The sequence below is a fragment of the Piliocolobus tephrosceles genome, chromosome 4 (genome assembly GCF_002776525.5).
Source record: "Piliocolobus tephrosceles isolate RC106 chromosome 4, ASM277652v3, whole genome shotgun sequence".
In the NCBI taxonomy this organism is placed as follows: Eukaryota; Metazoa; Chordata; class Mammalia; order Primates; family Cercopithecidae; genus Piliocolobus; species Piliocolobus tephrosceles.
In genome coordinates, this window is record NC_045437.1 from 99,988,678 (window position 1) to 100,002,555 (window position 13,878).

General features: G+C 32.5%; 1 protein-coding gene across 17 annotated transcripts in view; it reads left to right on the plus strand.

The window, feature by feature from the left end:
- PPIP5K2 (diphosphoinositol pentakisphosphate kinase 2) overlaps nt 1-13,878 on the plus strand; it is a 77,053-nt gene that overhangs the window by 44,389 nt on the left and 18,786 nt on the right. For 6 of the 17 annotated variants that reach the window (XM_023212221.3, XM_023212226.3, XM_023212229.3 and 3 more), the window contains 7 exons: nt 2,281-2,408; nt 2,985-3,099; nt 5,974-6,018; nt 6,767-6,874; nt 6,964-7,080; nt 9,354-9,521; nt 12,565-12,738. In XM_023212221.3, the coding sequence (XP_023067989.1) occupies nt 2,281-2,408; nt 2,985-3,099; nt 5,974-6,018; nt 6,767-6,874; nt 6,964-7,080; nt 9,354-9,521; nt 12,565-12,738 (855 nt within the window). The remainder of the gene's footprint in view (nt 1-2,280; nt 2,409-2,984; nt 3,100-5,973; nt 6,019-6,766; nt 6,875-6,963; nt 7,081-9,353; nt 9,522-12,564; nt 12,739-13,878) is intronic. The other 11 variants (XM_023212231.3, XM_023212225.3, XM_023212232.3 and 8 more) reach the window with 3 other exon arrangements.

Sequence of the window (13,878 nt, forward strand, 5' to 3'; positions counted from 1 at the left end):
CAAATAATATTTCAAGCTTCAAGACTTGACTCAGTCATATAATACAAAGTTTTAACTTGTTTGGAATAATTTAATGCAGACTAACAGGATATGACTATGAAAGAGAAATGTATATACATATATTCTGGTGTACTTCAAAATGATACTATGCCTTAAAAAATCAGTTTCTACTCTTACATTGATTGTTTAATTTTTACATCTATGCTATGTGAATTCTGTAATTCCAGTCATATCTAGGCTTACATGATGCATATGGTCTGTTTTAGTTATTTTAACAGTTAAGCTAGTTTTGATAGGTGTTTATGCTACAATAGAATCAAATTTTCACCTTTTAACCAGGCTTAATCCTCAGAAAATTGGGGCCCTGGTTTAAAAATGATGCTTTATAACTATGATGGTATGGTGGTAAATAAAAACATTTAGAGACCAAATTTGATATTAAAATTATCTTAATTGAGATGACACGTATTAATTGAAGTTTAAAGACATTTTCTTTGGTTATCTGTAGATTATGAAATGCAGACAGTTCTTTATAGTAGCATTTCCCAAAGATAGTTCAATGACATTCTCAATGAAATAATTATAGAAAGCCTTCAAGTCACTTTAGCTGGTATTTCAATCAGTTCTATTTATGGCACAGATATTGTAACTACATATAAGAATTTGCATATCTAAAAATTATTTGGTCCTAGTTGATAGATGCAGATGAGCAAAATATGTCACTGTTTTGAAGAGAGAGATTTCTTGATTATAAAAGTAATATATCTTTGTAATAAAACTAGAAAATACAAATAGAGCAAAAAAATTATTATAACATTACCAACAAAAGAAAAACATATCAATGTTTTGGAATATTTTTAAAGGCCTCTTTCCTTAAATTCATTTACATATAATTTTTTCCATAAATGCATATATATAGAAAATACATTCTTTATGAAAACTGAATCAGAAAAAGCATACTATTTTACAACCTAATTTTTTCCTTCATTTAGCATAAAGAACTTCTTTCCATGCCAATAAAGCTAATATGCATTATTATTCCCGATGGCTGAGTGGTGTGAATGTAAGAATAATTTATTTAACCAACTTGTATTTGGAAATCTAGACTTTTGAAGTTTGTTTCACTCTCTTTACATGTCTTTCCATTCACTCATGACTATTTCTATAGCTCCAGAAATCTTTAATCAGTTTTTACCCAGACCAGCAGTGTGTGAAAATCCGTTTCTTCACATCTTGCTAATAACAAATTTTTTAAAAAGTAATTCCCTGATGATTTTGTAATTCCAACATTTTTCTTTTATTTACACGTAAATACACAGTTGTATATTCACTGTATAGTCACCTACATTGGCAAGATTATTGAACCACCTTAGCTTTAGTTTAAGGTAAATCACCCCCAGGAAGTTCTGTTTTCATAGGTCTTTCATCTGTAATCAGTCAGCATTTTCTTTATTAGGCAGTTTTGAGATCTATTGTCTATACTGATGTTATTCCACGTGAATCTTTCTGGAGGTATCTGGTAGCAGGAAATAGCCTTTAAGTTGAGATATCCTAGAATGAACTTGGAGAGAGAAGGTATGTGTGTTTCTTCCCTCTTCCCTTTTCTCCCTCTTTTCCATTCTACCCCCACTTTTCTGCCTCCTTCTTTCTCCTCTTCTACTGCTTTGAACTATAATTTTCATTGCAATTACTCTTAAAATTACCATGTTTTCTGGACACTTCACATTGTGCTAATTCCTTACAAATCCAATTAACCCATAATGATTATGTCATTAAATTTGATAATTTCATGGAATCTTTGCTCACTACCAGTTAAAACTTTAAAAATATTGGCCAAAGGCTTTTGAAGAACGTGTTAGTCTTTTAAATCTTTGACATTTGGAAAGTCAGAAATCTCAAGGTTTAATTTTTTTCATATATTTATTACATATTGTGCTTTAGTGTTTGTGGCCTTAATCCACCTTTCTTTTAGGGTTGTTTTTACATTTAAAACCTCTGATTTAGTGAATACTAGTCATAAAAATCACATTCACCCATTCATTCTCCTCCTTCAGAAATTACTGGCTTTTGTTCAGTTCCACCACAAAATCCTTCCAATTATACTTAATAGTTTGAAAATCATACATTTGCAGTTGCAAAAAAATGCAAACTTGGAGTTATCCAACATTCAAAAAAGGCTTGATAAAATATTTGTCTCTCACTAGACTAATTTAGGAGTGTATTTTTTTAGAGTACTTTGTCATTATATCCTTTTTCTAATGTCAAGTATTTTTTGCTCAGGAATATGGTATAACTAAAGCTGAAAAACTGGAGATTGCCAAAGGCTACTGTACTCCTCTGGTTAGAAAAATTCGCTCAGACCTTCAGAGGACACAAGATGATGACACTGTAAATAAACTTCATCCTGTGTAAGAAACTGTACTGGTTATTTAAATCTCTAGGCTTCTGTTTTTGCATACTTCAAATTTAAATTACACTTTGATGATCCTATGAAGTCAGAAGTGTGTCATTGGCATACTGTGAAAATACTGTTACCTAGATACTTCTATTAAGTTCCAACCAAAGTTATTTTGGGCTCCAATTTAGAGAAAACTAAGGTGAGTGGGGAAAAGGGAATATAGGTCATCATTCAGATGGGATCATCAATGTATACCCCATTTAGCAGCATTAATGTCTGTGATCATCTTTAGGTCTATAACCTCTGTCATTGCTACTAAAAGAGATAAAATAACCTATTTACAGTGTACTTGACTAATATTAAGTCTATTCTTTGACTACTCTCAGAGATCCTAGTTAGTTATAGTTTGTGTCATGTTAGAAGAATATATACTAACATAAATCCTCTATTGCGGTTGGAAGAATAATAGATTTTTATGGTCTTTTACTTCTAGTGAAATTAAATTTAATTTTGGAAAATAATTTCAATATTTAGTGAGTTTTTGATTATATGGTTATGTTTGAATACTGTCTGCTTTTAATTTTAGGTATTCTAGAGGTGTTCTTTCTCCTGAACGTCATGTTCGTACTAGATTATATTTTACTAGTGAAAGTCATGTACATTCTTTGCTGTCTATTCTTCGCTATGGTGCCTTATGCAATGTAAGTAGAACAAGTTACATCAGTCTAAAAAATATATTTAATTTTTAATTAAATCACTAACTGCTATTTTTACTGTGAAATTTTAGTAATTCATCCTTAAGTGTTACTACTTAATGTCGTCTTTCAGGGGACTACTATATACCAAGCATTTTGCTAGATTTTAGGGATAAAGATGTTCTTTTCAGAGAAGATACATTCAAGCAAACAATAATATAAAGTATTTTAGGTGATTTTATAGACTGATGGCAGTAAAGAGAAGCCTGATGAATTTGAGTCATTTAGGGGTCAGAATTGATGGGACTTGGTGTTTGGTTAGACGTTGTGCCACTTACCTACTATTACGAACTATCTACTATTACCTACTATTATGTAATGACATACCAAGACTTAGTGGCTTAAAACAACTGCAATCATTTCATTTTTATCTCATACAGTTTAGAGTGTTGACTAGGATCAGTTATGAAGTCTCACTTAGAGTCTCATGAGGTTGTGGTCAGACAGTGGCTGGGTCTCAATCTCAAGGGTTTTCTCTCATGTTTGGTGCTTCATGTTGGCTGTCTGCTGGGACCTCAGCTGCGGTTATCAACCAGAACACCTACATCTGGCCTCGTCATGTGGCCTGCTTCCTCAAAATATTGCACCTGAGTTCCAGGAGTGAGCTTCCTATCAGAGCAAGGTGCAAGTGCATGGCATTTTTATGACCTATCTTCTAAAACCATATAGCATCACTTCTGCTAAGCTCTCTTGGTTGAGGCAAACACAGAGGTTCATCCAGGTTCAGAAGGAGAGGAAACAACCCACAGCACTAGATGGGCTGAGTGTCCCTGTCATATTGTAAGAATAGTATGTAGAATTGAATGTGTATGTCAGCCATCTTTGGAAAACACAAAATCTGCTACGGTGATACCCATTTGCCACAGTAATTCATATTCTTCCTGCGTACAAAACTCACTTAACTTCTCTCTCAGTGCCACCCACTCCACTCAGTGCCATGCTGCAATAGGGTAATACTACTTGAAATCCAGAATCTCATCTAAATCAGTCATCTCTAAACTAGCCAAAAGATAAGAATATTTCTTTATCTTTCTGTGCATATGAATATATGCACGTCTGTATAGAAAGTGATCTATAAAAGAAAATTCAATTTTGTTTTCTTATGTACTTTTAAAAGAAGGGCAGTGAAATATGTAGTGATAATTTGGTATATATCTGTTTCTCAATCAATCTTATTACTGGTCCTTGAGAGTAATTATTATTATCATAGTTATCCTAAGGCTGTTTCAAAGTTCTATTCCAATTAAAATTCCAAACCCATACCTTATTTCTTCTGATTTTTTGTTTCTTCTTTGTCCCACTAAAGAATAGCAAAGTGACATCCTTGCATAAGTATGTGGATTAGTGGGAAAAAAAATGACCCTTAATTAGCAAGGCAAAAGCTTGTATAAACAGTAGTGTTGATGGAATTGTTTGTGAGGAGGAGAGATACATCTCTTACATGGTCCTGTTTGACCATATATAGAGGGTATAAAGAACATGAATAATATAGGAACTGATAGAAAGCCTGTGGTTGGAGAATAGTAGTAAGTATTGGATAAAATGACAGCAGATGTGGTTGAAGAGCCAGTGCCTTGTATTCTAAGTGGATTGGGAAGCCATTGAAAGGTTTTAAGCAGGGAAGTGGGTGACTTTGGTTGTTGTATGGACAGTAGACAGGTGAAAGTGGGTGTGAGGAAACCAGGTAGGAAATTAGTACAGTGGTCCAAAAAGATGTTATTTAGACTAGGGTGGTGGCTGTGGATCTAGAGTTTGTTGGGCATATATTGAATTCAGGCTACATTTCTAAAACAAAAACTGAACAACTTCATTATTTTAAAAATCAGTGCTTCCAGAGGGAAAAATAATTACATGTATTTACTAAGGTGAAAATTGAAGTCTATACCAAAATGTTTTGTTTTCATTATCCCAACTCTTATTATCCTTATAAGAATCTGTAAGTAATATAATTAAAATCTTACTCAGTGTATTACCAGTTGTAATTTTTAATTATTCAGAATGGACTGGGTAAAATCTTTCTGTAGAATTATTTGTAAGGTTTGTTAAGGAACTAAGATTATAAACAAGATTTCAGGAATATGTGTAATGGGGCCTTAATTTAAAAAAATATTTTTGTGTCTTCTTACATATTAATTATATTCTGGAAGTTACTACTAAATATTACTTAATTTTATCTATTAGAGAAGACCTAGCAAAGTCTATAACTGCAACACTGAGTTGGACATTAGATGGTGTTCTTAATACTGGAGTATCACAAAATCACAAGATCAATTAGCTCTTCACCTAATGAAAATTTTCAGTATTTAAACTCATCATTTGTGCTAACTTTACATTTAGTGAAGCTCAGTAATGCTAATTTATGTTTTCCCTTATCAATTTTGAAAAAAATACGTCTTTTCACATATTACCTCCTAAACTTGCACACATGCATGTGCACACACACACACACGGAATGTGTAATGTCTAAAATAGAAATAAAATACATACTGAATTTTAAAAAACATACAATGTGTGGTGTTATAATTTGCTTTTAAAACAAGATGCATTCTGTACTAAAGTTCATAATACTGTATACTCTTAGTGTATACAAAAAGGAAATGTTGTGCTTTTATATATTTGTAATGTAATTACATAGTATACAGCAAAGGAAATTTATCTGTGGCGTACATATAATTTAAGTAGATCCTGTTAACTGTTGACTATAGACTTTACTTTGAGTAGTTTTGCCTTTTCAGATATAATTTTCTACTTTGAATGCTTGTAGTACATGTTCTCTAAGATCCTTTTCAGTTCTGATGCTCTATGATTACATATTTAAAGACCAATGATTCTCAGAATGAAGATGGAGCAATGGTGAAGGAGATGGTAAGATCAAAAGAATTTGCATATGCCTCCTTCTGCTGATTTTTGAATATCACTTCAGTGTAAAAAGGATATTTATTGATAGGCCTATATCGCATATATGAACTATATATGATGGTGGGAAAAAATAGCATTCCTGTTATAGGATAGTATTCTGTGGTTATGAAACATGATACTATACTAGGTACTTTGGAACTGAACAAAGTTAAAAACTGTCTCTTACCCTCAGAATTCAGTAGTGTTTGTCATATTTCAAGAAAGTTTTTATTTTTCATTTTGTATAAGCGGTTTAAAAAAGATTACTACTACAACTTCTAATATAGGTTGAATATCTCTTATCTGAAATGCTTGAGACCAGAAGTTTTTTGGAATTTGGAACTGTTTTCGGATTTTGGAATATTTGCACTATTTTATCATGCCTAATCTGAAAACCCAAAATTCTCCAATGAGTATTTCCTTCAAGTGTCATGTTAGCACTCAAAAAGTTTTGAATTTTGGAGCGTTTTGGATTTTGAATTTTCAAGTTAGGGATACTCAAACTTGTAGAGAGTCTGAAAATATTTTACCAAAACAAGCTTAAATAACTTAGTAAGACTTTTAAATGTAGTGGAATTATTTTTTAAAATTGTGCACATAGTAAGTATTCACTTTATGTGGTATCACTAGGATTAAACAAGCTACCATAGTGACAATAAAGTGACTTTCAAGTAACAGTTTGAGAAAATGCTTACCACATATATCTTTTGTTCAGGAATCAAAGGATGAACAGTGGAAAAGAGCTATGGATTATTTAAATGTTGTCAATGAGCTCAACTACATGACTCAGATTGTTATCATGCTTTATGAGGATCCTAATAAGGTAAACAGAGCTCTTGATTTGTGTTTTACCAGACATAAATAAAGAGCTTAAAGTTTCTCATTTTGAAAATGTTCTGTCATATTTCTTAGGATCTTTCTTCAGAGGAACGCTTTCATGTTGAATTACACTTTAGTCCAGGAGCCAAAGGTTGTGAAGAAGACAAAAATTTACCTTCTGGCTACGGATATAGACCAGCTTCCAGAGAGGTAATGAAGGTGGAACTCTCAGTGCTTAGTTACTGTGGTTCTAGATTTTCATGAGGTTTCTATAAGAGATTTTTATAATGTACTATAAATAATTCTTATTTCGACTACTAAGTAGGAAAATGGCTTAAATTTTTTAAAGTGTGATTTGTATAGGCAACACTTTTATGCATATTGGAATGCTTAGGAATTTTATCTTTTGTTTAGATTGTTTGAATTTTAAGGCCGTGTTTAGAATGGATAACCTTAAACCTTTAATTCACTGAAATTGACTTTTTTGGATATGGTACATGTGATGTGCAGTCCAGTTTTGTTGTCTTTGCTGTATGAATAACTAAGCCCCAGTATCATAGATTCAAGAGTTCATCCTTTTTCTGCTGCCTATAGTACTACATCTGATACTGCAGACATGTATTGTACGTGTATTTTGATTGGTTGGTTTCTGAACTTTTAGTCTTACTTGATTGTTCTGTTTGTTTCTCTCTCTACCAGTACCACAGTCTTAATTATTATAGCTTTATAATAAATATTGATATTGATTACAGAATTCCTCCAGCTTTGTTGTTCTTAAAGATTATATTGAATATTTCATGTTTCATGCATTTTCATATAAATTTTATAATCATTTTATAATATTCTGAAAAGACTCTTTGAGATTTTGGTTGAGATTACCATTACTCTGCAGCTCAATTTGGAAAAAAAGTGATACTTTTTCAATATTGGGTCTTCTAGTCTAAGGACTTGGTATATTTCTGAATTTATTTAACTATATATTTTTTGATAAAGTCATGATTTTTTTCATTAAAAATAATAGCAAAAACCACAATTACTTTTGCACCAAATAATTGTCGTATACCATCTTTGTCAGATTAATTCCTAGTTCCTTTATAGTTTTTTATGCTATCATAAATTTATTTATGATAAATTTAAATTTCTTTTATGATTTATTGTCATAATCTTTTCATTTTTATTTTCATTTTTTGTTTATTGTCATATTAAATTTTAACTCAGTTTTGTATAAAAATTTTATAAGTAGCAAATGTATAACTTAATATATACTGTTATTCATTCTAATAATTTACCCTTAGAGTCATTTGGATTTTTTATGATCATAACATCATCTATGAATGATGAATAGATTTAGTGATAGTGGACATTCTTTTCTTTCAGTGTTTTATTATTAACTGTAGTGATCCCTTCAAGTTTTAGATATCCCTTATTTGATTAAAAAAGTACCTTTTTATTCTCTGTAACCCTTAATTTGATGAGGGTTTTTATGTACTCAGCTTATTTTCTTTTGGCCAATATTATGTTTAGGAGATTCATCAATGTAGTTGCATTTAGTTTTAGTTTGTCCATTCTTACTGCTTTGAAATATGTGTTTTACTGTATTACTGTGGCCCAATGTATGCGTTGTCTTTTTTTTTTTTTTTTTTCTGAGACAGAGTCTGGCTGTCTCCCAGGCTGGAGTGCAGTGGCCTGATCTCCTGTCACTGCAAGCTCCGCCTCCTGGGTTCACGCCATTCTCCTGCCTCAGCCTTCCGAGTTGCTGGGACTACAGGCGCCCGTCAGCACGCCCGGCTAATTTTTTGTATTTTTAGTGGAGATGGGGTTTCACTGTGTTAGCCAGGATGGTCTCGATCTCCTGACCTCGTGATCCACCCACCTCAGCCTCCCAAAGTGCTGGGATTACAGGCGTGAGCCACCGCTCCCGGCCTGCATTGTCTTATAGTTGGATATTTTAGTACAATTCATGGCACACGGTATACACTTAGTAAATGCTTAATGAGTCATTGAATGATAGTTACTTTTAATGCAGTTATCACATTTATTAGAAATATTTGGAATAGATTTAAATAGTCTAAAATTTATAAATACAAATGCTGTTTAGTTCGTGCTTAGGTTGATGAGACTCCTATATAACAAAGCTCGTCTCTATTATTTCTTTCTGTCATTTATTATTATTATTTGTTTATTCTTGCACTTGATGAAATGTAATTAAACACTTTGTCTTATGTGGGTTTTTTAATTGCCATTTTACCGTTTAATTTCTCCATAGAGTGTATGTATTTTTGAACTCAGAGACTCTGCCTTTTCCCTCATAGTACACAGCATAATACTCAGCTGTTAGAAGAGTTCAGTTAATGTTCATACATCTGAGTAAACAAACTTGTATATGTATTTCAAGTGCCTCTACCAGTGGTGGTTGAATTTGTTCATCAGAAGATATTTCTTAAATCTGAATAGTAGAAGTGTTTTATATTCTTTGCTCACAGAATGAAGGCAGGAGACCTTTTAAAACTGATAATGATGATGAACCACATACTTCTAAAAGAGATGAGGTTGATCGAGCTGTGATATTGTTTAAACCAATGGTATCAGAGCCAATTCATATACACAGGAAGTCTCCACTTCCAAGATCTAGGAAGATGGCTACAAATGATGTAAGTATATGTATCAGAACACATTTTTCATAAAATAAACTAACTATATTTTAATAAAACAGAAAAGAAAATACAGCTTTAACTGTGGAGCTTGGGAAACCAGCAAATTTTTAAACGTTATTTAATCATTTTTAAAATAAATTACAAAAAATATAGAGGCAGTTCAACAGTAGATTAATTTTAGAATGTTGAGCTTTACATAGTTTTCATAAAAAAGAATGCAAATATAAAATGAGCTGTTTCTAGGAACTTGAAAAATGAATTTTTTTTGTCTTGTTATATTAGAAATATTTACATTAGGTTAATCTTCAATAAAGAAATTTTTTTAAAAGCCTGATTTAATGGATCAAGAATAATTTTAGTTAAAAGTAGAGAGCAGGCCGGGTGCAGTGGCTCACGCCTGTAATCCCAGCACTTTGTGAAGCCGAGGCAGGTGGATCACGAGGTCAGGAGATTGAGACCATCCTGGCTAACATGGTGAAACGCTGTCTCCACTAAATATACAAAAACTTAGCCTGATGTGGTGGCGGCACCTGTAGTACCAGCTACTCCGGAGGCTGAGGCAGGAGAATGATGTGCACCCAGGAGGCGGAGCTTGCAGTGAGCTGAGATCACGCCACTGCACTCCAGCCTGAGCAACAGAGCAAGACTCCAAGACTCCGTCTCAAAAAAAAAAAAAAAAAAAAGTAGACAGCATTTGCTGGAGATGCTTTAGCAATAACTGATTCAAGTGATACTATAGGTAAATAAATGAAATTCCAAATTGTTTGCCTAATTGCAAAGTCTATGTAGGAATTTGAATATTTGATAATATAATTGAAAATTTTACCTTTATATTAAGATCTATAAATAGGCTAAAATAATTCTTACGTTCTCTAATAGGAAAACGTTTAAATAATTAATAAAGTACATTTAAGAGGAAAGTTGAACAGTTAGAATGAAGCTTGTTAAATAAAGCTTTAGCACCTGTATACATCTTTAATACTTTAAATAAGTTTTATTTGAGGTTATCTCTATTTTCTGTAGGATGATTCTCTCAACACTGATTGAAGTCAGTGCTTATAACTGTTTTCTAAATTCTCTAGTAAAAGTGTATAAAGGAAGAGGGGCCTGGCATAGTGACTCGTGCCTGTAAACCCAGCACTTCGGGAGGCCCAGGTGGGTGGATCACCTGAGGTCAGGAGTTCGAGAGCAGCCTGAACAACATGGTGAAACCCTGTCTCTACTAAAAATATAAAAATTAGCTGGGTGTGGTGGTGTGGGCCTGTAATCCCAGCTACTCAGGAGGCTGAGACAGAAGAACCACTTGAACCTGTGAGGTGGAGGTTGCAGTGAGCCGAGATCACCCCTGACTGCACTGCAGCCAGAGCGAGATTCTGTCTCAAAAAATAAATGACAAACAAACAAACATATATATATACACATATATATACATACATATATATATGTGTGTGTAAAGGAAGAAATTAAGATATAACCATCAACTTTTAGAAAAAAAATTATTTAAATATGCCAAGTCTGAAGAATTAGGTATAATATTTTTTAGCATTTGATAGGTGAGAATAAAAACAACAAAAAGAATTGTGCTCATTTCTACAGCCCCAAATTATACAAATATATGTGTTTTATGATTCTCAAAGTTCAAATGTATATGTGCTTCAGTTTGACAATTTTGTATAGGCAAAAATCTGTCCATAAAGTAGATCCTTATAACTTTATAATGGAAATTATATAGTTATTAAGGTTCCCTTGAATGTGATATTTTAATTACAAAAGAAGACGGTTATAAAAGAGGGTGTTTAACAATTATAGAACTTGGAATTATTTGTTCTATTATAACTTAATGGAAAAAATGAAAAATCTGGGATTATGTTCAGGTATCCTTAGTTTCAGAAAATTTGGGACATAAGCTATGTTAATTAATATAACCTACACTACTATTTGTGTGAGTGCAGTGATTTTGATGTGTTATTGAATAAGCAATCTATAGTTAATCAAATTATTCAGAATTTCACCATTAAAGCCTCTCTTCTGCCCTCCAAAAAGCCTATATAATACTGAATTCAGCAAAATGTGTTGTAAATCTTCATTTTGCAACTTATCTATATTTATAAAACCTCTAACCAAAGCACTGTCCTCGTTAATCTTTAAAACGATTAGAGATTGCAAAACACATTTATAAACCTTTTTCTCATAAATACTTAGTTGATTTCAAGAGATTATTTCTATGCCATGCTAAACTTTTACTTCCATAAGGTAAATTACTCAACTAAAATCTTGAAGACTTTTTCCAGCGTCCATCATCTCCATGGATATCAGAAGTTTGTACTTCCAAAAGACACACAGAGAAAAAGACTGTTCTCTTCATTTTGTGCAAGTAGATTTTACTCTCTCCTCGCTCTCTGAAACCTGAACATGCAAACATGTATAATGAGAATGTTTGCTGCATGTTTTCCCTACTAAATCTGTAAATAATCTCTGGAGGGGGCAAATAGACAGCTTGAAAGTATAAACAGGTGCAATTTGAGTCCATCTTATGATCTCTGAACTTTTTAAATATGTCAGGCAGACAGATTTAGTTTTCTAAGTTATGTATCTTGAAATCCCTTTGACCCTTTGCACAATTCTTTAGTGCCTTGGGTTGAAAAATTCACCCAAAATAGGACAAAATCTTTGAATATATAAAATTAAGCAGAAAACCTTTATATTTTAAAAGTTGCTAAAAAAGAAACTTACTAAAATATTTCCAGTTTTAACAGGGAAGGGACAATTATGAAGCAGTATAAGTATTTTATGTCTTTTAACGTAATAAAATATTTCCATAATTGTTATCACATGCAATTAGATTTATTAGTCATTCCTATCAAATTCTCAAATAGTGAAATATTTGGCTCCCAAATTGCTGTTTAATAGTTTTTTAAAAAAATTAATAAGCAAATACAAACAAACTGTATTTTTTTTTCTTTCTGATCATTTGGCTCTGTTGTATCTAACTTTGCATGCTCTGCTTTTTTTTTTTTTTTTCCCCCTTTCTCCCTTCCAGGAAGAGAGCCCCCTGAGTGTGTCTAGCCCAGAGGGTACTGGTACCTGGCTGCATTATACCAGTGGTGTGGGTACTGGGCGTCGAAGACGCAGATCAGGGGAACAAATCACTTCTTCCCCTGTCTCCCCCAAATCATTGGCTTTCACATCCAGTATTTTTGGCTCATGGCAACAGGTTTTTAAACTTTACTTCATTAAACATTTTTCCTCCCTGCATTCAGAGCAACAAACAGCTGTCTTTGAGGACATCTAATCCCTTGTATTGCACATCAGAGTAAATCCTTCGTTTTTTTGATTTTGAGTTCATTTAAAAATACTTATGATATCTGCCAATATTCGAGGGAAAGAAATCACTTCCATGGCATGTGTTTAGTATTTTTACTGAGAAGGTTCCAAATATCCAGGATTTTAAAAACAATCAATAAATGTTATTCTCCTGGAATTTTACCTTGTTAACAAAATTATTTAAAAATGAAAGAAATCTTTCTTTTTGACTTGTCTTTTAAAACTTTCAGAAACAAATTATGTAATTTGATTGTAACAAAATGTATTAAGATTTTCTTCCATATTTGAAAAAATTAGATTCAATTTGGAATTTGCTGAGAATGTAAACATTTTTGAAAATACCAGAATTTATGTGGCCCAGTTTTAATTAGCAGAATATATCAAATATTGACAGTTTTCTTCCTCATTGTTCCATTATTTGGAAGTATCTAATTTAAGGAATACATACAGTCTGTTTTTCTTTGGACTGTGTAATATTTTAATGTTCTCTTTAAGAGGGAACAATTGCATATGTGCCCATCAACAATATGGGTCAAAATACAATGACTTCAGAAGGACTTTCTGTGATGACATTTGGAAACTTAAAATATACATGATTTCTATTATATTGGAAGGTCTACTGTCACACATGAGGTTTCTGATAATTTCAGCAATTTCCTTTTGGAAATATAATGCATTTGATTATAGGAAAAGGGATTATGGTATCCATTAAGGCTGTGAATATTTAAAGGTTACTCTGATAAAGCCCATGCATGGATCAATAATTGTATGGTGATCTCAAGAGTCTCTGTCTGCCCTTTCTTTTGTTTGTAGTTGTTTTTTCCCCCTTCAAATACAGGAGCTGTTTAAGAGTGGGCATTTGGCTTCTTTTAACAGTGAAATTATATCAATCTCTTAATTGCTTCTTTTCATCTGTCTTGTTTCATACATTATGTTTCATTCTGAATGCCTGCTTCGCACCACTTCATTGCAAGGACCTCATGAAATGGACTCCCTTCAAAAGGGGATCTTGCATGATCTTTCATGTTTT